General features: G+C 42.2%; 1 protein-coding gene and 1 long non-coding RNA gene across 8 annotated transcripts in view; one reads left to right on the top strand and one right to left on the bottom strand.

The window, feature by feature from the left end:
* The window catches only part of lrp4 (low density lipoprotein receptor-related protein 4), a 51354-nt gene that overhangs the window by 5863 nt on the left and 20808 nt on the right, over positions 1-24683 (top strand). For all 3 annotated transcript variants that reach the window (XM_088370135.1, XM_088370134.1, XM_088370136.1), the window contains exons 2-3: positions 17140-17286; positions 24525-24641. In XM_088370135.1, coding sequence (XP_088226261.1) covers positions 17140-17286; positions 24525-24641 — 264 coding nt within the window. The remainder of the gene's footprint in view (positions 1-17139; positions 17287-24524; positions 24642-24683) is intronic.
* On the bottom strand, positions 6306-24643 carry LOC148401123 (uncharacterized). Of its 5 annotated transcripts, none has more exons than XR_015857379.1 (4): positions 24535-24643; positions 23852-23955; positions 22838-23015; positions 6306-6818 (listed from the first exon to the last, which is right to left on the bottom strand). It is a non-coding gene; the product is annotated as an uncharacterized LOC148401123 (long non-coding RNA). The 5 variants fall into 5 exon arrangements; XR_015857378.1 differs by having other exon boundaries at positions 22838-22966; XR_015857380.1 differs by lacking the exon at positions 24535-24643 and adding an exon at positions 24043-24109.

The raw sequence follows: 24683 nt of genomic DNA, 5'->3' as shown, positions 1-24683 counted from the left end.
TTGTTATATAAATTACTATATTTTTATCAATCAAATCTGATTTGTTACAGTTTTTAGCTGATTTACTACGGACATATTTTACGAGATTACATAAACCGATTTAATTAGGGCTCTGCCGTTTCACGTTCCTCGAGGATACTGGCGTGAAATCCCCGTGCATCCCGAGACGCACTTGCAGAGGCAGCTCAAACATCCTCAGGGTGTGTCCCGCATGTTATGCCACCGCCTTTGCCCTTCTAGAATGACATCGTTCACTTTTGTCCCTTGCTGCACAATGATGTCACCTCAAAGTGGAAGAGCAGAAACCTGACACTGGACCCAATGTGAAGAACCCGCGATCGGTTTTGAGCCGCTTGTTGTGAAGGTGGCAGAGGACTTCATTAAACCAACAGCGAAGGGATCTGGAGCCCCCATTGAAGCCCGAAACTGGAATGGGGACACAAGTGAAAGCACCGCGCTCCCTAATGAACTCGAGTGGCCCATAGAAGTGGGGCTTTTTTTTTTCACCGAGGCTAAGGAGGACCGAGTGTCAAAACAAGCCCGGGCCCTTGCTGCTCACAGGGGCTAAACGCCGCCTTTTGACTCTTCGGAGTGTGGGCATCTGAAGGGGAGGGCTCGAGGAGAAAGGAGAGGGAGGTAAAAAGTACTTGCTAAAACAATGGCCTCTTAAATCAAGCACCCCTCCTTGCCTCTTTCCCCCATTCCCGGGCTCCCAAACACCCCTCCTTCTATTGCCTCCACTTCCAATTAGGGATACTCTTGCACAAGCGGTTGGAAGCCCCATATATCGCTGGGGCCTCAGAGGAGAAGAAGGAGGAGGCTTAAAAGTTGGGTCTTTATAGCAGTTTCTCTGTCAAAAGGCCTTAGTATTCTGAGGAGAGCCTTGTTTGGACTCCTCAAATGTGCTACTGAGGGACACGTGTAATATTGTGTCCTCCGTCCTTATTCCCTTCATCTTGTTCCTTCTCCACCCACTCATTTGCCAAAATGTCGTCAGTTTGCAAGCCTTTCATTGCTCCTCCACGCTTGGAAGATCGAGCAACGGACTCCGGTTCTTTGCTGCCTCGCTCTCGTCCCCTTATTTATCCTCGGCAATTACAGCGGCTGATTAAAGAGTTGGCCTGAGGAAGCCATGTGGAATACGACAACTACGTTACGCTTCAGAACAGCACCTTCGAAATAGAACTTTGGCGGTGCAAGATAAGGACAAGATGAGTTGTGGCAAGTGACAGAGAACTAAATATGCTTTGGTTGGTTAATCAGGTCACGACACTTCCTACTCCAAAAACCCACACTTAGGTCATGCGATCTTCTACATATAGCAGATTACTTTTCTCTATTTACATTTTTTTAGTCTGATGGCTTCAGTATGGACCCAGCATGTGGATACAATACCGACCATAGAATTATGCCATCTTTGCATTTTAAATTTTACTGGGTCATTTCCCCTGGGAGCAATCTCTTCAATGTTTACTGGGCTGAAGCCCTCATTAGTCCCATCAAATAATTTTGGGATGAGCTAGAGCACTGATTGTGAGCCGTGGTGTCTTTTCAGTGACCTCTGACCTTATAAATGTTCTTTGGGAATAATGGACTAAAATATGAACCAACTTGGAAACTCTCTTTGAAACAAGAGCCAAGGAGGACTCCATTAGAGACCAACTATTTCAATCCCGTTGCAGATAAGGTGTCAGTGGAATCGCTGTGCACCGCTTCGAGAGTTTGTGGTGGAGGCTATTCTTAGGTGTAGTGGTTTCTAGGCACCCGCCACTCCCTACCCTATATAAGATGACCTTTTGCCCTTAGAGGAGGACAAGGAACGCGTGTGCCTCCAAGTCTCTCGAATGATGACCTCTTAAGCAGCGTTGAAGCGACCTGGAATGCAAACGAATCACCCACTTACCCTTGAACTGCCTCTGACTTTTGTTGGTGTTCAGAAACCTGATGAGGAAAATATTCATTTGTGTTCCGTTATTTGAACCCCCCCCAAAAAAATTTATTTCAAGGCACCACACTATTTCGATCACTGAGTCTGAGATGTTCTGGCTAGATAAGCGCTTTCCCGCCCACATAATTATTATTATTATTATTATTTTTCTAAACTGATAGCCCCAGAGTGACGCTCTCCTTTGGCACGTCCAGCGGTAATTCACATGATGAGATGAAACAATATCCAGGGGACATCAAGTGCTGACCTCGTGTTCTGGATCAGGCTTGCTATGCTTTAACAGAGCCGCCATTCACTAAAGCAACTCTTGAACTCCTGATGATACTCTGAACCGTCCCTACATCTTTAGTTCCGCTACATAGACAAACGCTAGTCATTTGTTCCTGTCAATTACGTCATTTCCAATATTTGTCCTCCCCCCCACCTAATTTTGACCATGAAGTCTTTGACAGCATAACCAAATCTAAAGCCCCAAATAAGAGCAGACACAGTTTTTATTTAGAAGCAAAAACTTTTTTTTTTTTTATCATTCTCATATAGACCAGCCCAGAGTTTCTTTTCAATCCAACATGAATTATTTCTCACATTTTCCACTGCATTTATTATACTCAATTTATTCTGAATGCAGTGTCCTTGCTGATATTTCGCTTTTTCTGTGAGTGCAAAAAGAAAGTCAGCCTTTGGAGTAGCGGGTGAAGAACATCCTAATCAAAGGATGCTAAATATACTCATCCCATACTTGGCTCTGAATCTTTCTGTGTGGGCTACACAAAAACTCAATTGTAACTCATTCACTCTGCTGCCATGGAGACGACCACTCTGTCGGATGCTTTTATCCTGAAATTGATTCATAATTTGGGGTGAGAATGAACCCATTGAAGACATTGCTGACATGAGAGTCAGGGGTTCACCAATACCACTTTTTTTTTTCCCAGACTAAGTATGAGGACAACTTTTATTTGAGTATTCACAATACTGAGCACAGTATTTATTTATTTTATTTAATTAAATGTCATTTTATTTCATGAATTTTTATTTATTTATGTATTTATTTACATGACATGTTTCACTTAAAACACATTTAAAAATATTTTAATACATTTTATTTATTAATTTACATGTTTCACTTAAAACAACATTTTAAAATATGACTACTAATAATGATCATCAACCATTTTGGAGCATTTAATGAATTCCACACTGCTCATAAAAATCAAGAAACAATTGAAACCCCCATTCTTTATTGCTGCGCCTCCCTCCCTCCCTCCCCCTCAGCTGTTAAGACTCGGAATGCTGCTTACTGTTGGTCTCTCAATTCCACAAATACTTTGACCTCTCCAAAACATCCTTGTGCTGGTACTCAATAATTCTGCCCCTTCATTTCCCCCCTCAGTCTTCTTCAGTTTGTCTTTTGCCTTTAATAGAGTTTCGAAATGGATGCCCCAAACGGATCTAACTTCCGGGTCAACGGACATGGGCTGAGGGGTCACACTTGGGCTTAGCCAATCATCAGTTGGATGAGCGGGCGGCCGGCCGTATGACGCTTGAAAAATCTTTCGTGCTATTATTACCATGCAAAAATTGAGATGTTTGTTTTCTTCGACCATTGTCACTCTTTCATCACTTTTTGTTCTTCAATTCGCTCCATTGCTAAGCAACAACCGTGACAGATTTGCGCTTTGGCTCGAATTCTGTCACAACTGAGTCTAGGCCACCCCCTCCCACGTAAACCGGCATAGACAGACATACACACACACGCTATATAACCAAGTACCCTGCTGATTTGCGGTTTATGGTTCTGAAGCCCCTCCCCCATCAGAAAAACCCCATCCCCATCCCCCTTTTGAGGTGACAAGAGGGAAGCATCCAGCTGGATGGATCTGTTGTGTTTCTCTGCTATGGGCTTTGATCCTTTGGCCCTTAGTCTCCCAAATCAGCGCCTATCCTGCCAGTCTGGAGAGGGGGTTTGGATTGTTACTTTGTTTTGGGCAAGACGGCCGACGTAGACTGGTGCGGCTCCATGGGACAGCTGGACCAGTGTGCCCCTTCTCCATGCCATAACTTCTCCCTAGCCACCACTTTCTATTAGCTTCCCTCAATGTTGTCTATAAGCCTTTGCTAGTCCTCTGGGAGTGGCGGGAGAAGTCCTGTCCCACAGAACCCCCTGATCCTGGCCCCACTTTTTTTTGAAAGCTTTAAGACTGACCTGTCAGCCTTGCTCTCTTCCCAAGAGTCAATGTGGGACGGCCCCCTCAAAGAGCAGTCTGCATCGGCCTTCTGTTCGAACAGGCCCCAGCAAAAGCCCTCTTGTGCCGCCTATTGTGTAGTCACACATAAGATCAGAGTGAAATTCCCTCTTCGCTCGATTCCGTCCATGGGCCGCTGCCACTTGATAGTCTCGTGTGCTTTCTCCCAGCATCTTTGCAAACTGATATATGATACAATAAATATAAGAAAGAACAGGTACCTTCAGGATGCATCCATGTGTGTCCATGTTGTCCTGTTTTGTAATAATGGTCATTTTTCCCCCCGGCTAAATATAACAATTTGCATGCCAGCGTCAAATTGTCTGTCCTTTTCTGAGCGTGTCAGAACATTTATTTCGCTTTCTCTGAGAGTCTTCAAGTGCAGGATTTGGTCTTTATGTATGTGTGGAGCGAGCCTGGCCTTTGGAAACGGCTCTTTAATGACTGTGAATAGAGTCATCTGTAAGTGCTTCAGTGTTTCATGTGAGACGCCACCATTTTTCCCCCTCTTGCCTCTAATCAATCACGGCGCCTCACACTCATCGCCCTCGCTGTTTGTCTTCCTCTTCTATTTTGTCTTGGAAAAAAAAAGGAGTTTCTTGGACCCCTCCTCTGTCTGTCTTTTGAAGACAGGGGTGGCGGAGAGAAGTAACGAAGGAAAAATGGGGTTTAAAAACCAACGAGAAGGTCAACGAGTGCTACTATAGCGTTTAAAAAAGGATTCTACGATGTCATGAAACTGACCTAAACTAGTATTGTTTTGTTTTTAACGCCTGTAACTAATCCATTTTAGAGTTTAATTCACACACATGCACATTTATTTCATATTTTTAAAGAAAACCAGGCTCAAAATCTTAATGTAGAAAAACTAAGATCAGTTTTGAATTCCATAATTAGTACTATAACACTTAATTCAACCAAAATTGTGTTCCTCAGTGTTATGAACACAACAAATCACAAACTTAGCCAAATCATTTGCAAAACATAAAACTGACTTTAGGGTAAAGAATTTATTATTGTCACTTTGCCAATGAATCTTTGTTATGGACACGGAAGAAAGCACAGCATAACTTCTTATCAGTCTTGCCACAGGTGTGCTGCAGGTGACGCCGCTGTGCTCGCTTGATCTGATCGGAAGCTGTTCCTTTTCTCTCACTTTTGCTCCTGCACGTTGGCCTCCCGCAAGGTTTGGAACGCAGCAGAAAAAGGGTGCACTGGAGGGGAGAGGATGGCTGCTTGGCCGGTGATCTATCGCTTCCTTACTCGTTTCCTATATCTTCCTGTCACGCGCACATGCACGAGCTCAAGTTCATTGCATCTGAGTTCCGGGAGGCGGTTTGGTTGGGAGGCTCTTGGAGGGAAGAGGAGGAGCGCTAATTAAAGAGCTTTGAGAAGGGGCCCCAACTCTCTGTTTGGATGCATTTCATCCCTTCGCCTCCCCGTAATCCTCACAGGAATAAACAAATTGGGGTTTTCAGCTAGCAAGTTGGATGTGGTCGCTCCTGTGATAGGATTGAAAAGAGGTGTGTGTTTGTGTGTGTGTATGTGTGTGAGAGCTCTTAACCACAAGTGCAGTAAGTGGCTAATTGCTCTGCTCTGAAATATGCAAATTGACACACGCCCACGGTTTTGTTTAATCAATAGGTTTCTTATCCAAACACCTGAATTGTTTTTTTCATCATCTCAAACTGTACTATTTGTGTTTCTCGAGTAGTTGTGTCTGTGATATTGGTTCAGCATATTTCCTTTTGCTTTATTTGAGTAGACTTTTTAAAATTTGCTGGTCGACAGATTGTTCCGTTTGACCTTTAAGATCTATTCCCCCAAAAGCCAACAAGCTGCTGATATGTATTTCAATGTGTGAATCTGTTTATAAAACAATACTGCAGTATCTTATAATTAGCACTATGGTGTCGATAATACATCAAAACTGAAATAAAATAATGTCAGTAGTTTGTCATTTGAAAGTGAAAAAATCTGAAAACAATTAAAAAGTAAAATAAAAGAAAAAATTAGATGACCCAAAAAAGTCTGAAAAATCTGAAATAAATTACAAAGTAAAATAAAATATAAAAAAAAATTAATTTCTGAATTTTATGGTGGCGGTTGTTTGTGATTTTGGCTAAAACACAAATGTTTAACACAAGAACTTTCTTCTGCTTTCATATTTGATTAAGGATCGTTAAATCATTTCCATTCTCACTTCTATTAGTTTCAATAACCTTATGTTCTGCAGCTGCTACACTTGGAAGAGACCTTCCGAAACTTCTGCCGTGCAGGATTGCACGCACACTTGTTCATTCAGCGGAATGAAAAGTAGTCAATGATTTACTGAAAGTTCTTTTAATCATCGCAGCATTTAATCTCCCCTTCTGTCTGGAGGTCAGCAATCGCTTTTCTTCCCTTAGCAGTAAAACAGCTTCATTATTCAACAGTTTGTTGACAGCCTAAAGAGGCTGCTGTTGAGAAGGTTCAGCTTGTCTTCCTCTAGCAGGTCTGATGTGGGTCGCTGGGTTTTTCATTAACGTCTCTTGAAATCTTACCCTTCTTTTCCCTCGCTGGCATAAAACAAACAACCCAAAAAAAAGCTCTAGGCTTCTCTGCTCCACTTAGAGTTACGGCCTCTGAAATAGAAATGAAATAAAGCAACTTAGTCATTTCTGCTCAGCAGGCTAGCGGTCCTTAAATCTTGTCGGTTCCCCTCGGCAAATCGAAAGCATTGCTTTGTTCGCTCCTGAGACGGGCGGTTCATCACAAACACACAAAATGGAGGCCAAGTTTTGGTTGGAGCTCAAACCGAAAATAAGCCAAAGATGTATGAACTCCAAATCATTCGGAAGTTGACATTTTGGTTGATTCAACACTGGTTGACACAGAAATGTATACATTTAGCTAACCTTTGTTCAGCTAACCTGAAGTTGAAGGTAAATAATTTGGCTACATTTTTAGCAAGTTTTGTCCAATTTAATCCATGAACTTTATAACTTTCAACTAATCCGTCAAATTCGTGGTTGGCCTATCGATTAAAGTCAATTACTATTAGGTCGATATCGTGTTTTGGTATGAGCACAATTTTCTAAATGTGTTTCTGACATGCAACGCTTAAAAAAGGGCATTCTCAAATGGTGCATCATCCATTAATAACAGTCATCACTCGATAATTGTCAAATGAATGCGCTGTTATGTTCATATGGAGAAAAGAAGTCGTCTCCCTGCGACGGCGTGCCGTAAACAAGCCTGAAGGAATTCGGGCCAACAGGCAAGCCACAGCTGGCCCCTCGCCACGCTCAGACGTCAGACGGCACCTCCGCTGTCTTCTCTTTTGCGTCTGGGTCATATGACACTGCCCTTATGGTTTGAAGTGCCCTGGAGGCCTTGTTGCTTTTAATCAACACAGACAGACGATCCTGGAAAACACTTGTAGGAGTCGTCAGTTTGGTCTCGCAAACAGTCAACGGAATCATAAGGACGAAGCAATCTATATGGAATGCAAGATGATCCGAAAGCTCGCTGGAATGTTTCTGTAGAACTTTGTTTCCAATAACGACGTAAAGACCAACTGCGTCGTCAAAGCTAGACAGAGATTAAACGATGTTCATGTCTAGATAGCGATAGAAAAACGATATATCGTTCAACCTTGCTGCTATCAACATGAAAATATACGGCAACTTGTTTTATGGGAACAACCTGAAACCTTTTCTTTGTTCTCCCCTTAATGATTTTGGTGCAGCTGTCACTTACTAATCCCGCGCGGTGGCCATCAAAGATTGATGACTTTATATTTCCAAAAGCCTTGGGGCACATTAACATTTATTGAAACACAGCACACGTAAAAGTCCTTTGGTTAAAACCGCCTCGGTCTTCCCAGGGAGGTATTAAATCCCAAATTTAATGTCTAATTGGTGATCAAGATGAGACTGAATAATCGGATGATGTCACCGTTTCATTTTTGCAGCATTTTATAATGCTCGTAAAAATGTTTAAATCTGATGTCCCCACTTTAATGTGAAGGTTAACGGTCCGTGAACTCTTATCATAGCACTGAAGTCGTAAGACGAGGAGAGGTGAAACAATGAATCGAGAACTAATCAATTATGATCTTAATCGAGGATTCTTTTTCAAAATTGATTCTTTTGAGACCTTTCTTTAAATAATTGTTCAAATCTTCAGAATTGCAACCTCTCATCTGTAAATATTTCAGCGCAGATTTCTTGTCATAGCATTGAATCAAAATGAGCCCTTTTGGAACATCTGTTTTCACTTTGGGAAAACAATGATCAACATTTTGGCCTGTTTTGACATGTTACGGACCAAACCGCCAACTGAAACATAATCCGTCTGTCCGTTTCTTGCGCTATCACTGAAAAAATATCTTATAATTGAACCAAGGGGTGGAAAATAAGCAACTGAAGCCGATTCATTGATTAATCATCAAAAATGGAAAAATCAAACGATTATTGAAATCATTCTTAGTTGTAGGTGTGCTACGCGATGACGGGAATGACAAAGCAAACATCGAAAATTGTTGCGCAATAGGGAGGTCATTGGGGCAGGAAATAGTTTTAGATGTCATGAACAACATTTTCAAAACATCATTTTTTTAAGGGGTTAAAATGCACTGTGCCCTTTCAGCTAAACTATATTCGACTTTCCGGTTTGGGCAAATAACACCATAGCAACAAAAGCAGTTGGTGAGGACTTATTATTAGGCCGGATGATGCGGCGCCTCGCTATCCTACACACGGTAGAAAACAAAGGTAGTGGGAGTTACGTGGTTTCTCAAAATGAAATAATATCCTATAAATATATGGAGCATTTGTCTCGATTCAAACCGACTCATCCAAAGGTATGCCGACATCGTTTTAAAATTCGGGAAGTATCGTTTCGAATCAGGACCAGTTCCAGCTCCAAATTGGATTTTGCGTTTCAATTGTTTTTCAATACCTCACTCCTCTAAAGAGATCTTGAGAAAAGCTCGAGTCACTAATTGTCCTGAGAAACGTCGTTGTGCTCCACCCCGAGACGCTATTTGCACATTGGCATCAATAGTGAAATAATCAATCAACGTTTTAACTCTGCAGGTGCCTCCTAATTTTCTACAGCAATGGATTTCCTGTTCTGCCTTTTCTTTGTTTTTCCTCATCTTCAGACATACAATTGGTTCGTATTGATTTCCTCGACATCTTTCTGAAATGACTCACTCGCTTGTTCTGGGAGAATGATTCGAAGATCTCTTTAATTTTCTTACCCATTTGAGATGAAGTTTATTAGGTGTAAGTTTTTTTTTTTTGTGGCTGAAAGTGCTCTCAAGATAGTAGGTGGGAAAGATTGATAGTGTATTCTCTCTTGGAAGGGGGAATAATGTATTTAGTGGCGCATGGGCTGGCAAGAGGTGTGCTGTGGCGCCCCTGAGCAGCAGTTGGCCCTCCTCGGGTGTTTTGTAAGCATTTGACAGGTGAAATAGTGTGGGAACTGTGGGGGGTGTTGCTTTAAATGCTTTTTGTTGAGCTTGTCGGGATGTGGAGGTGCCGAGTGAATGCTCAATAGCTCTGTAGGAGACGCTGCTGAATGCTTTTGCACTGGGAGTAAAAATGGCTGCCCGGATTGTCTCGGAGGTTCGCTGTGTCGGGAAACGCCGACTGGGACTTTAGTCACCGTCGAATGATCTTAAGAGCGTTTTAGTTCCTGCTTGATCTGATTTTTGTGACGTAATCTTCTGCTGTGGTTACCAACATTGTGGATGGAAGTTTTTCATCAAGGCACACAGCGATCCGTCTTACCATGCTTGTGGTCGGTGTGTTGTGGAGATCTTGCACGGGGCACGATAAATCAAACTCAGATGTTGTTACATCCCTTCCAAATGTGCTATTAATCTGTTTTTATACGTTTGCTCCAAAGCCCTATAGGCGGTGCAGATCGTTTTCGGAAGAAAAAAAAAGAAGGAAGGTAATGATTTTTTTCCTCATCCTCACGAAGGCTCATACTGTGGTTTTGATATTTAAGGGTGGAAAAAAGGGTCCTGAAAAACCAGAGCAAAACGAAATGGACAAGTTGTATTTTCCTTCGATTTGAGTTTTGGCACGGAAATTTTGTGGCGGGAAATAGGAAATGTCGATGGGAAGGAGGCTGGGGTGAAATGGTGTCAACAAATTGAGAAGAAAGTGAACAGATGAAGGAATGCGGATTTGCTTTTTGGGATGGGGAACGTTAGGCCGAGAGAGAGGGATTGTTCGGGGCCGGCGCCTGGCGTGGAGTATTGTTCATCCTTCTCTTTGGAGCTGAACGACACAGGAGAGTTTCACACGCCACTTGCGGGCATCCTGCTGGGCAGCCCCGGAAGGGGGCCATTGCAGCCGGCAAACAAGGCTTGGCCATCGGGATAAATTACTTTGAATGAAAGGCTCTGTGTTTGCCGTTTTTCCCCTCTTATTCTGAAAGGAGGCAGAAAAGGAAAGAATTCAACCTCAACCGCAGGTTGTCGGATTCAATTCTGGAAAAAAACCCTTCCAAGTCACCAATTCAAACTCCCCCAGACGCCCTGCGGACTCTACACCCACCTCTGCCGGAATACTCGGCAATTTTGTTGTCCCGTGGTGGTTTGCGATGATTGTTTACGGACGAGGTCCTCATTTGTATACGCAAGCTCGTTCAAGTCCAAATTGGTGTGACCAAATTTGGAAAACACTGGGCTCCTTATACTCACGCTGGCAACTCCAGCTTTAATCTAATAATTCCGTCGTCGCCCCAAACCGGGCAGTTTTAACGTTACGTCGAAATGTATGCCAGGTTAAAGCGAATCCCTCGACGTCGTGTCGTTTTCTAACTGAATATTGATTGCAGAGCTGGGACCTGGGTTCCTGCTCTTCTCATCCAGGCAAAGCCCCATAAAGCGAGTTAGCGCTTGCCCACATGGAATAATCTCTTCTTATTACATTTCTATCCTCATAGTGAGTTCACATTGGCAGACTTATCTGGCTTTTGCAGCCGCTCCAAGACGTTTAATGAAGAAAATTGCTCATGTGCAAAATCCATCTTTGCTTTGGAGCCTGCAGAAAAGACAACTGTTCAAATAGATGATTGGAGAAGGCTAACCTGCGTGTTGTCATCTTTCAATTGAGGTTCTTTTGAAGACTTGATAACCGCCGGTTAAAAATAGACATCCCGTTTCGAGCCATTTTTAGATTGTTGCAATCATTTGTGCTTGGGATGGAAAGGGGGCCTCGGTATGGAAATCCAAAATCTGGAAGTGGACAACATCATGGTCAGGACTGCTTCTCTGTCTTTCATTCTGTTCGTCTCGTAAATCGACATGATTTCTTCTCCAGATTGACTCGAGTCTTTCATCAGCCAGTCGCAGAGTAAAAAATTGATGAATTCCAAGGAGGAGAGGGGAAGGCGTATGTTTTGGCACAGACGAGTGACTCATGTAGCAATCCCAGTCTGACTCTGCACTGGATCCAATCCAGCCAACATTATTTACAGACACACAAATAATAGCAAGAGCGTGTCCATTGTGGGCAAGTGCGGCTGGAAACGGCAAGTCGTCGCACAGGCAGAGGTTTCAAATTCCATCTGACATCTATTGGTTCAGCTCCACTTGATCTTGGGGGGTCGGAAGATGTGTGTTTTAGGTCACGTAGTGTGTGTTTTGAGGTTTCAAACCCCAGCTGTTAAGATGTTTGAAGAACTTTGTCAGTCGCTACCTACATGCAAACTTTTTATTGTTCGTTAAATAAAAGGCTGGCTGACACTCTTCATTTACTTGTGGGGAAGTTTAATGATGTGTTAGATAGATATATATATAACTGTATATTAGGGTTACTGGAAAATTGGTTTAATTCAGCTTGGACTTTTGGATTGTATGTGTTTTGGGTTGCCGTTATGTCATACCAGTCTGAAGGCAGAATGACGAGATGGCGACTCAAACTCACTGATGTTCTGGACGCATTGAAGTTCTGATACTTGTGTGCTTAGCAGAGGCCCTAGTTTGGGGGTAAAGTTTTTGTCAGTGGGGGGTGTCATCTGTCTGACAATCTGCGGATTAGGGTGAGCTTGGACACCAAGTGCTCGCTCAGCACATTACCCACCAAGTATGGAGTTTGCAGCCAGAGGCAAAATGCAGAACACTGCTGTGATTACATTGTTCGAACTTGCACGCACACACACGCAGACTATATTTTGGTGAATATGAACATATTTTCGTTCTTATAAGGCGGAGATGCGTGTAAACATTCCGGATTCAATACGAAAGACACATTTTAATGGCGCTTTATGCGGTTTAAAACGATTCAGCTACTGCTTCGATTTCTCTTCAAAATGGCCGACAACCGATAACCACCGACATACGTTACCTTATCGTTTTTCAACACATTTCAGTTCCTGCCAACTTTTATTGCAGTTTGTCACCCAATCTTGTCAAAAGTGTCATTCTTTCCCAGCATGTATCTGACTGCTGTGACAGTCACGTTGCTGCCTCAGCAGGCCTTGAACAAATAGATAGACTTTTCTCTCTCTTTCTCCCTCTATTCCCTTCCTCTCAGACTTCACGCAGAGTGCTGGTTTCTCACCCACACCTCATAAAAAGACCACATGAGGCTTTCCTGTTCACGGTTAGGACCACCAGACCCGTACTTCCTTATCTTCCCCGCTTTACGGCTAACACAGCAGGCGTCTTTTTTTGAAGGAATTCAACAGCAGCATCTGCATCTTCATTACCCCGTGTCGTGTTTGTTGCCGTTGCAGTTCACCATCAAGGTCATCAAGTCATTACAGTTCCGCTTGTGATACTTTTCACGTAGTCTGTCTTTTGTCGTGAGAACGTTCCGGAGAACATTCAACTAATACAGAATTATGTGGAATATAAAATGTGTACGTTTGCTGATAATTGAACTCGAAACGAGAAGTCGTGACACAACTATTGTGCTCCTCACAATTCATGGCAGTTCTTTGTGTATATCAGAATTGTGTTCTTTCTTTTTCCTTTCCATGTTGGTCTCATTCTGTCTGGCTCTCGCCTCTTCAACAAAGTGCCAGCCAGAATGACCGGCAGCCGTCCACTTATCGCCGGCCAAGTCAGTGTTATGTTTGAACTGAATTCAGAGCCAGTTATGAATCGTGCGTGTGTGCGTGTGTGCGCGGGTTTTCAGTACCGGACTGTGTGCAGTTCTGGTCATTTGGTTTCTTATTTCAACTAATAACCTCTTTAGCAACAGGGCGATAAATCGTTCTAATTATGGTGTTCTTGTTCCTTTCAAGAGAAGAGAGGAGGTATCCCCCCCCCCCACACGTACTTCTTAGTTGCACTTTGTCAACTGACACTTGTTCGGTCGTTTCTGTACTTTCTCTTATGTGCTTGAATGAATCACCGCACCGCACATGACTAACACGGCAATGTGTCTCTGCATTGAAGTTAGGCGGCCACGAAAGGTCAGCCAACAGCAAGGCTGGAAATTGTTTGCCATCAAAGGTCGGGCCAATGGCAGTCAGAACAAAAAGACACGCCCTCCCGCTGAGTTATAAGAAAGTGATTGAATGCCACTGTGTGATAAGAGTTTTAATGAAAGTCCGAGATGAGCAGGTGTGAAAAGAAAACCCGCGTTGTGTGCGAGCCCGAGGGATGAGCTTGTGATGATGAGCCTGTCCAGAAAGATTCTTAGTTATGCTTTGAACGTTTGGCACGGACTCAGAGCTTGTTTGTCACTAGCGCATTCCCGAGTCCCCAAACCGAATCTTTTGGAGTGAATTCCAAAACCTCTTTCCGAACCTCTTTCATACACTTTGTTGAGCAAGGCTCAACTTGCCGCTCCTGTGGTTAGCGGCCGGTTGCACTGGTGCAGCCTGACCTATGATGGGTAAATTAGTAGGTGTAGATGAGCCAATGGAGCAGAAGAACTGGCCGCTTTAGCATCTTGCAGTCATGTCAGCGTGGCAGAGCCCACAGAACCACAGGGAATGTCGTGAATGTGTTCTTTGTGGCCGCCATGGAGAAACTTAAAAGTACCCATATGTTGTCAGAGAGTGTAGCATGGAGTTAAAATAGGAACAAAGACCCTGGGAAATGGAATGTTCACTTATTGGAGTTGAATGGAATTAATGTTTTTTAAAGCTGCAAATTCACTTATGTATAACCCGGGAATTGTTTCTGGACGCTTTCCCGTAAAGTTACAGTCACTAACTTTACAACTAAACTGGACCTGTCAGCCTACCTTAGATTTTAGTGTTTTTACAATTCGAGGTATCAGGAACAAAACTGGCTCGTTGTCTTTTATAGTCCCACAAGTGAAATTCAAGAAATTGATCTATTGAATGGAAAAATACTCCAAAGCATTTTTAGTTTAAGATTTAATAGCGTTTAATTAATTCCATTGATGTAACAAAATGTCTATTTGGTTTGGATCGATGCTGAGCTTTTATTTCCAGCCCGCATTTTTCCACTTTATGAAAATATTACCAGAGTTTATAGTTTTATGCGTCCTCATAAATTGTGGTATTTGTTATTGATGCTCAGAGTTTCTTTATAGGTCGTTATTTTGCGTTGTGGTGTCAGCAGTGTTGCAAAGTGACAAAGCACAAACACTGTGAAGTGGCGCTCCAGTCGGATCCATTGTGATATCGGCAAGCGTAAAGGTGACCAAAAGGCATTCCCATCTCGTTCCTATCTCAGGTGACCCAATCAACCGTCCTCTATTTCTTGCTTATCACTTTTTAAAGCGTGACACTTAAAAAAAAAAAATGTCGTTCAGACCCTCCAGGTAGTCTCCTGGGCGGTCGGCGGCTAATTAACTTGCAGCCTTTTTTTTTTTTATAGCTCAGAGCCTGCCCCCCCCCCAAGCTCGGCTTACTATTGTGTGTTTTGGCCCCACCATTCTCTCCTCCATTCCTCACACATGTCAATTCTAACAACTGCAAACATTTTTTCGGTGCGAGGTGTGGTGTTGGGGTGAGTTTTGCGGTATTATTTGCTTGAGATGTGGGACCACCTGTGCTGTTCCACAGCAGGCCTGTTTAGACAGTTTGTGGCTGAAGCGGCGGTGGATCCTTGGCGGCCTTTGTTTTCTTTTTCCCCTCTCTGACGGCTCCCGGTTACAACACACGGAGAAGCTTCTGGCAGAAGCAGCAGGTGAACGGAGAGTTTAGTCGGCAAGTTGCCTGACGACCAAGAAAGAAGAAGCCTTTGTGCAGTATGTTGAAAGAAACGTATCCAAAAGACAAAAGCTGCTCGTTTCAAACTCAGACATCAACGACAAGAGATGACGGTTGACAGTTTACAGGCCATTAAAGCAGCACAGCCCATGACCCTGCTGTACGTTCACGATTCTATATTCTCGTAAAGACTGAATGGCGGCTGAAAACGTAAAGCTCGGTGTCTCCTCAAAACAGGGCCGGCATGTGATTTGCTATCTGTGGGATGAATCGGAGGTTCGTCATGCTGGTTGCCTTCAAAGCAGCACATTGCCATGCCTGGCAGCTGCATGCTGATTCTGATCCCCTTCCAAATGTGCTCCTTCTACTAATAATCTGTTGGTCTGGAGTAATAAAAAAAAAAAAAAAAAATATTTATTTTATTTTATATGGAGCTGATCACATTTCCGTGTTGAGGAATTAGTTACGGAAGGTTCCTAATTTTATCACTTGCCCTTCCGTGTTAACAACGAATCAGGCTACTATTTATTTGCAGTTTTAGGTATTATGTAAAATGTGTGTGGTTGGGGGCTATATAATTTTTTTTAAAAAGACTAATTATTCCACATTAAGTAATGATGAGCAAGGAAACTCTGGAATTAGGGTGTTCCCTTTTCTCCATCAGACAGAGAGGTCTGGAAATCAGGGTCAGCGAGGAAGAGAAGGTGGGGAAGGGCTGGAAATAAGACGGACAGCTTTAGGGGAAGTGTGATGAAGGGATGGCCAAAAGAAAGGAATGAGAAGAAAGAATGGGGGACTAAAAAAGAAAGAGGCCATTAATTTAGTGCAGTGGGAGGGATCTGAAGGTTACTGAGCTCTCTCTGCCAGGCCCTCCTGGGTTGACTGATGCCTTTGTGAAGGGGCCAGAAACCGCATGCACACACACACACACACACACACACACACACACACACACACACACACACACACACACGATCAGACTCACACACACATGATCAGACTATCCAAAACCATCCATAAAGTATTCCACTGAGTTTGTTGCTAAATACAAGCTAGCTTCATCTAACTAGGTGGTCATTAATGTACTTTCAAATAAATATTTATGCCTTTCCGAGAATATGTGTGGGTCACTTATTTCTATGATTCTAACGGACATGCATGAGGCTCCATACTGTACAATAATGTAGCCACAATAGCATTTTAGCGTACACTTTATATTTAGAGAGAGACCCTTAGCTATATTTTGTTACATTTTTCAAAAACAATATAACCAACTTAATTTAATTGTTCCATTCCAACGCCCTCATCTTATTTAAAAGCTGAAACAAAACAACAAATGGTCTGATTTATTTTCTTAACACAATATATGCATCCAATTTTCTTGTAAACTTCTAATTTGTCTGAAACAATTTGATCTCTTTCTCCCTAGAACACATTTTGCACTCGTGTTTTTGTCGTACAGAAATGAGGAAATGTGAATAAATCAACAGGCGTGCTACTTTAGAACGATGTTATCTTCGAGTTGACACGACAGTGCTTGTTCAAACTGGCAGACATGGGCTGGGATTTGATCTTTGTGAGAACACAAACTACCCGAAGCCGTGTTACACGTGGATGTTCCATCAAACGTGAAATCGTAGCCGTGTCTCGTAACTTGATCTGTTTGTTTTGGTGCCTAGCAGGAATCATGCAATGTATTTTCTTTTTATACAACATTTGAAAACTTCTGACCAGTTTTAATATGAACTGCCAACCATTTTATTGTTAGAATATGCCCAAAATCTGAATCCATTTTCTTTCTAGGAGTTGAGGGCAGTGCTGAGTGTTCCTGTGGGAGGAACCACTTCACGTGTGCCGTCAGTGCGTTCGGCGAGTGCACCTGCATTCCGGCTCAGTGGCAGTGCGACGGAGACAACGACTGCGGGGACCATAGTGATGAGGATGGATGCAGTAAGTTTACAAACTCTTTCTATCTCATCTCACTCCCATTTCCGCTTCTCGACTTGACCTGTGTTTCACTCAACATCCCGTTTGCAAAACACAATTCGAGGTCAGTATTAACAATGAACGCATTCCACATTCCATTTCAAACACAAAGCTGGCAATTCTATAGTTTCCATTCCAAGACTCCACACTTTTTTGGACCATAAGGTCCACTTGAATTATAAGGCGCAGTCTCAATGAACTCATTTTGGAAATTTTCATATAAAGCATGCACCTGTTTTTCTTTTGAAAAAAACAAAAAGATTTTATGCGCGCTTATAGTCTGAAAGAAAAAAATCCAGGAACACATTGTAGCAGACTTTTAACATGTACCAATTTAAGTCTAGCCTGCATGATGCTAATTTGACGACTGGACTTCTACATAATGCCAGTAAAGAACGCATGCGCCCGGGCAGCCGTTTCCTGCATAAATAGGAAGAAAATAATAAAAAGACCAAGTATAATTGGGCCCATATGGATCCCATCATCACCAAGGGAAACACTGAACGGTTCATTGGTCCAGGCAGCCTCGTATTTCTCGTGCAGAAGCAAGCAGAAGCACTTTGCATCCGTGTCTGTGACCTTGCAGTACAAGTGCTTCACGAACATGTCAGTCATCAGGAGCGGGGATGTCCTCTCCGTTTCTAAATTTTATATTGAAATGCAAAAGTAAGCAATGTGGGAAAAAAAAATCTTGTTGGATTCTTTGGGTGTGATGATCCTCTGCAATCTGTCTTGTCACATCAAACGAGTTGGAAACTGGCAGATAGGATACTAAGTGTTATTGATCTGCAGCCAGTTCAACGTCTGATTGCGGCCGTATTGATCCGTTGTGCGACGCTTATTGGAGGAGACACATGGATGCAGTCAACAGATATCAAAGCAATGTAGGGGGTGGGGGCCCTTTCTAAACCATTAGTACAGTTTGATCAGTACTCCCCCCCCCCCCTCATGTAGTTTGAGTGGATAGATTTTGTATGTACCACTACAAACCGTCAGTAGTAAACCATCCAGTTACAGTAGCGGAAATAAAAGTGTTGATTCCAATAATTCTGCTCACACTGCTAACATATTTGATCTCTGAAATCTTGTTTTGTTCCGGGACTGGATTACTGGAAATCAAATGAAATTTATGGTTGATTTTTTCTTTCTTTCTTTAAACAAAGTCGTTTCTATAACTCAGTAGAAACAACAGGCATTTGTGAGCGTGGGAGTGCAGACACAAAATGACAACACACACACACACACACATTTGTAGTCATAAACACAGACTCCTCTCAGCATATTTCGAACAGTGCAATTGTGTGACGACTGGAGACTTTCTTCTGAACTTATACATCGATGTCAATTAATCAATTTCTTAGAGAATGTGCCCATTGTTCTGCATCACACTGGAGGAATGTGGGGAAACGAGAAGTCTATGAAGCTCCCTTTTGTAAACTTTGGATCTAATTACAACATGGGAATCACATGGAAATTGTCTAGATGTGTTTCCGCAAGTATAGACGTGAGGCTCTTCTTCCTCCAGATAAACTTTCATCGCCGTACCGAGACTAAGGCGAAAAGGAGAGTTGACGAGGGACTTTGAAGGACATTAAATTTCTTTTTAATAGGCGTGCCAGTCCGTTGATGTGAAAGACAGAGCAAATGACACTCGAGGAACACTAATATAGTTGATGGAGTTTCAAGGTGAGGAGAAAATGGCAAATGGCCTTTGCAGCTTGCAGTCAACTTATACAGTAGTAGGAAAGGAAACATGTCTTGTAAATCATAATGGGCGTTCTCATGTTTTTTATTATTATTATCATTATTATTATCCTTCCTTCCGTCCGTCCGTCCGTCCGTCCATCCATCCATCCATCCATCCATCCATCCATCCATCCATCCATCCATCCATGATCTGCACCATTTGTCATTATTATTATTATGCATCGGTCCGGTGATTTCAGAGTCCTAAAAGCAAACAACAATCTTGGCAGACTTGTACAGTAAACAGCCTGGAGAAAATGGAGGAAGTAAAACTAATGCAGTGTACCATTGTCTTTGGGCCACAAGCAAAAATCTTCCGGAAAATAAGCAGCACGTCCCTTTGAACTCTTCAATTACCCTCATTGCAGAACGGAAACAAGCAAACTAACTGAGACTGATTAATGCGTGTGTCTCCCATCTCTTATCCGAATTATCTTTCATGAACTCTTTCCAAAGTTCAATGTTATAAAACGTAACAACCCACAGTGATTCGCCATGTTCAACACGGAATATGTGACTGAAAAACAGTTGAAGATTTATATATCTTTGTCAGTTTTACAGCACCTCCCTCATCGTTCTGCACATCATTCAAATTGATTTGGATTTATTTTGGTCACACTCCACCGATGTAAGCAGGCCTTGAGCTATGCTCGGATTCCCGCTGTGTTGAAAGTAGCTGAGCATGTTCAAGTGTAAATGCTTTCAGCTCCAGCTTGGGGGGACATAAAAGCAAAAGAAGATGGATGTCAAATACAGCGTGTGGCCTCTTTCACTGGCAAATTGGAAAGCATTGCTATAAATATGACGCGGCCTCGCTTGTTTGTGGCGTATTATGAACAGCCGCAATATAGTACCCCAGTGTGTGCAAATGTCCTGATCCAGCATTCTGTGCTGCTGCTGGTGTTTTAAATCACCGCTGGAGTAAAATCCCCACGCGGAAAGCGTTTTATGAAGAGGCGGAGGGGAGGGGGGGCGTGCGCAAACACACTGCTCTGTCGGGTTTAACTCGCAGCATCAATTCAAGGAGGACCACTGTCGAAGATAAAAAATAAAAAATGGGGGAAGAGATACTAGTCTACTTGATTTCTGACTACTCTTGAGTTTCTTTCTAAAGATTGCAACAGCTTGCTTTTTAAAATATTATTTCCAATTTTTGCAATTCATTTAATAGTGATTTTTCATATTTATTTTTTTATTGACATTTTTTACTTACATTACATTTTAAAATTGTAAAAAAAATACATGTATGTATATTTAATATTTATTTTTACTCACTTTACTGACTTTTCCTAACTTATTTTTTGTAGTAATATTTTAAAATTCTGAAACATATTCCCAAATAAATGACCACATTTGCAATTATTTCACGCAAACTCAGACCGTCTTAAAATATTTCTTAGAAGTGTTCCTTAGAAACAAAATATGCAATAATTCATGGCAGTATATCTACTACACATGTTGAAAATGTAAAGTGGTTCTCCCGGAACCATTGCCACATGTGGAAAAGTAGACAATGTACCAAAAAATAAGAAATCACCCCGCTGTCCTGGAATCCACCACTGCGCCAATCAGAAAGCAACAGGACCAGCAGGAGCACCACTGCTCCAAAAGCAGGAATGAAGACGATTAGGACCCCATCCCCACCTTCTCTGTCACGTCAATTTCTCACTTCAAACCTCCATCAGCTCATCTCAGCATCCTCTCCTCCATCCCCTTATCATTCTTCTCACCTTATTTTAATCCAAGACTTTCTCATTTCTTTCTCACAAGGTGGAATTTTTCTTGCTTGGATCAGCATGTTTGCTTTCTCGTCCATCTCCTTACCGCCTTGTATTTTTCTTTTTTTCGTCTTTCTGTCTCGAGCTTTGATCGAAGCTTTGGAAACATTAGCATAATCCCCCCCCACCTCCCCTCCCTTCTTCTTCTTCGTCCTCTACATGCCTCTGTTTTCCTCAAACTTAGTCCAGGCTGTTTTTCTTTCCGCCGCTTCTTCTTTCAGTATTTACAGCCTCTTCAGTAAATGAAGCTGGCACACACACAAAAAAAAAAACCCTAGGCTGATACGGGCTTAGAAAGGAGATCTTTCACAAGCTAGTTTGAGCGGATTTAAAACAGATTCTTCAATTTAGGATGTTGTTTTCATTTTAAACATAATTGGTGTGCTTATGTAGCGTTTTTTTTTTGGGTCACAGTTGGCCCAACCTTATTTTGAAACGCTAAATGGGTCAAAAGTACAAAGACAAAATAATAATGTTCAAACTATGTAGTAACAAAATAAAGTTACCACATCAACTTGGGTCCCAATATTGAACTCTTGATCACCAATATGGAAACAATTTGATATCTTAATTCATCCCCTGAGTGGTTATATTGTATCCAAAAATATCGGGGAAAAAATTGAGATGACAGCAATCGGCTCCAGTAAACATGATCCGGGTGGAGAAGATGGTTTTACTCTTGGCAACTTACAAGAGACTTTTTTTTTTTTAAATTTTGTACTCCTGCCATGATCTAGTATCAGTACAGTTTGACAGCTTTGGCTTTTTGCTCTGCAAGAGCAAGCAAGGTCTGGCTCTTCAGCTCACAAATGTTCGGAATTTTAGGGGATTGTTGGCTTTGCAATTTCACGCTCCAAAACTATGAATGATACATTTGAGATATTTGGATTCATCCAGTAGTCTGATGACTTGGATGTTTTTTTTTTTTTGTCCTAAAGTGCCCTCTGCTTCATCCATTGGCTTTAATGAAATATATTAAACTGTTCCCTCACCAGCTATATTTTTTTTAATTCTACAATAATCATAAGCAGATGACTGAAAACCTGAGTCAACATTTTGAACTGTAAAGCTAGCAATGCAAATAGGTAAATGAAATTAAGATACACATATCAAACTTATGAATGCTTTTATGGTTGGTAGAAGTCCAGGATGTCTAATAAAACACATCAAACGGGCCGCCGCCACATACACTGCCAAGAAAAAAAAGTAAAATAATAACTCAGCCGGTAGTTCTACTCTGCCCTGCCAGTGTCAAAGTTTTTATGGCTGCTGACGTGAGCTGTCTCGAATCAGATAAGGGCTCTGTGTCAAGTAAGCCCAAGCGCAGGAGAAGAGATCACATCGACAAAGGAGAGAGGCATTTTCGGGCTTTTCTGGAAAGCAGCAATCATTCCCACAGGAACAATTTCGGCTGCGGTACAACAGCCTCCAGTGCCCTCCGGGTAATTTTTTCCATTGCGGTTGAGCACTTTTTTTTTGAGGGGTGGGGATGTATGCACAAGATGCCACCACCAAATGAAATAAATAAATGAAATAAAATAAAAATGATGGGGCCCCCACCAAATAAAATGAAATAAATCAATAAAAATAGTAATAAATATATATATATTTTTTAAAAAAAATCTGTTTAACATTTGAAAAATTCATTTACAGAAAAAAACCTGCCACAATAATAGCAGCCACCCTAATTATTGAAAAAGCAGTTCCATGTTCAATAGCTTTGTTAGGGCAAAAATGGACGTTGTGCCAAATCTTTTTTAATTCCTATCAAACAATTTTTCATTCATGCAATTCCTCAAGTTCTCTTCCTTTCAAACTAATAATCAACAATTCTATCGAAGCTCATCACCCTAAATTATGTGTGTCACAATGTTGGATGTGTTCCGCAATCCATGTGTGGAATAACATAATTCCGCCGTGATTAACGGTTTCCATGGGAGATGACAGTCATCTGCAGAAGAAATGACATTTGACGGACACATAAAGCATACCTTTGCTGAAAATCCTTCGCCTCCTTCTTTGTGCTCCTCCATCATTCTCGGGAGTCCACATCTGTTTTCTCCACAAGGTTTTCTTTCTTAAGACGTTGGCTTGATGTGTTGAGCCCCGGTGATAAGCAGCTTTAAGACAGATATATTGCTCCCATTAGAGGCACTTGATTCCGCTGCTCTACAGGAAAGAGCGCCCCATTAACTTGCTGCTCAAGGCCACTTAAAGATGCACACACACATTTCATTTCCAGCACGTACACTTGCGGACAGACTTTTTTTACTCGGCTGAATTCTCTCACCATACATGAATGATCGATCGCGTTGCTGCATTTCTGTGGCCAAAAATGATAATAAAAAAAAAAATGGCTCCATTATACAGTCAAATTTGCAGGCCAGACTTATTTATATAACATCAAAGAAGGAATATTTGAGTTCTCTCTAGATGTGAGCAAAGCTATCATAACAGATATGCTTCGGATAGATTAAAGAGAATGAGACTTAATATTTAGTTCCAAAGCAGGCAAGAATTACATCGAGCCTCCGACTTAGTCAAACTTCTGCCGTCTTGTTTTTTTTTTAGGCTTTAAAATGAGGCCCTTCCACTTGTTTTGTTTTGCAAAGTACTCCCCGGAGTCTCCTCCTCTTCCTCACCCTGAAGAATTGTGTGTGGGTTTAACAAATTTACCACTTGCTGGTAATGATTTCACAATCATCGCAAAGAGAAAAAGGTTCAAATGCAGTCAGTCGATTCCCCGGAATGCGTTCAAGTACCACCAAAGGGAAACGTGAAATGTTATGAGGGTTTTATGAGTGCGTGGGTGTGCACATTTGTCAGTCTCATTGGGAAGGAATGCATTGGTAGCAAATCTGAGTTAAGCGTAATCTGTTTGATAAGCGGGATGAAAGAAGCAAGAGAGCTCATCAAGCATCCGACGATGCCCTCGGTGGATCCTCCTCATATTGAGACGGGGAAAAAAACAACAACAAGGTGTGCCTTGTGAGAGAGTATCTCACCGATCACGTTGGATTAATGGAAAATTTCCATCCATCAGACGCGAAGAGAATGTCGAGGGATCTGGCAAACAAGTTCTGTCCGATGATGTCTCGCCACCGTTATCCTGAATAATGTAAAATCCAAGCAAGGGTATGTGGGTCAGTGGGGCTTTACTTTACCCGAGAGACGGGCGCCACGCCCCAACACGCACACACTTAATTCACTCCCCGAGCCCCGGGTTGTCTGCCTGTCTGCCATGGTGGTTAACTCGCTCGGTGACGTCATGCATTTTTCATAAAGTCTGCAAAGCCCGGTCAATATTTAATATCTGCTATTGACAAGTTGGGGCCGGTGGCAAGACAAGCAGCCCCCCCTCCCACTTTCATCCATCTCTGGGCCGGCCGTAATTAAATTAGCTCTGTCTGCCTATGACAAAGAGCCAGTCATTAGACAGTGAGGAGCTGCACTTAGAACGGATATGAAGTTACGCAGGAATGCGTTGACTTGAGCTTGTAACAGAATGTGACCATGTGGAAGAGAACAACAACTGAAGTTAAAAAAACAAAACAAAAAAAGCAAAACCTTTCCAGCAATCTACACACCCTCATTTCCGCTGCGTAAGCGTTTGTTTATCTTTGACACTAACGGACGTGTTTGGCTTTTTTTTTTTTTTTTTTTTTTTTTTTTTTGCAGTGCTTCCCACCTGCTCGCCACTGGACTTCCACTGCGACAACGGCAAATGCATCCGACGTTCGTGGGTCTGCGACGGCGACAACGACTGCGAGGATGACTCGGATGAGCAGGACTGTCGTAAGTGCTCGTATAAATATTACAAGGCGCATACACGCTGAT

Source organism: Syngnathus floridae, chromosome 3 (genome assembly GCF_059516105.1).
Source record: "Syngnathus floridae isolate MCC-2025c chromosome 3, RoL_Sflo_1.0, whole genome shotgun sequence".
NCBI classification, from domain to species: Eukaryota; Metazoa; Chordata; class Actinopteri; order Syngnathiformes; family Syngnathidae; genus Syngnathus; species Syngnathus floridae.
Note: the sequence above shows the minus strand (reverse complement) of the source record. Positions and strands in the feature narration are given on the sequence as shown.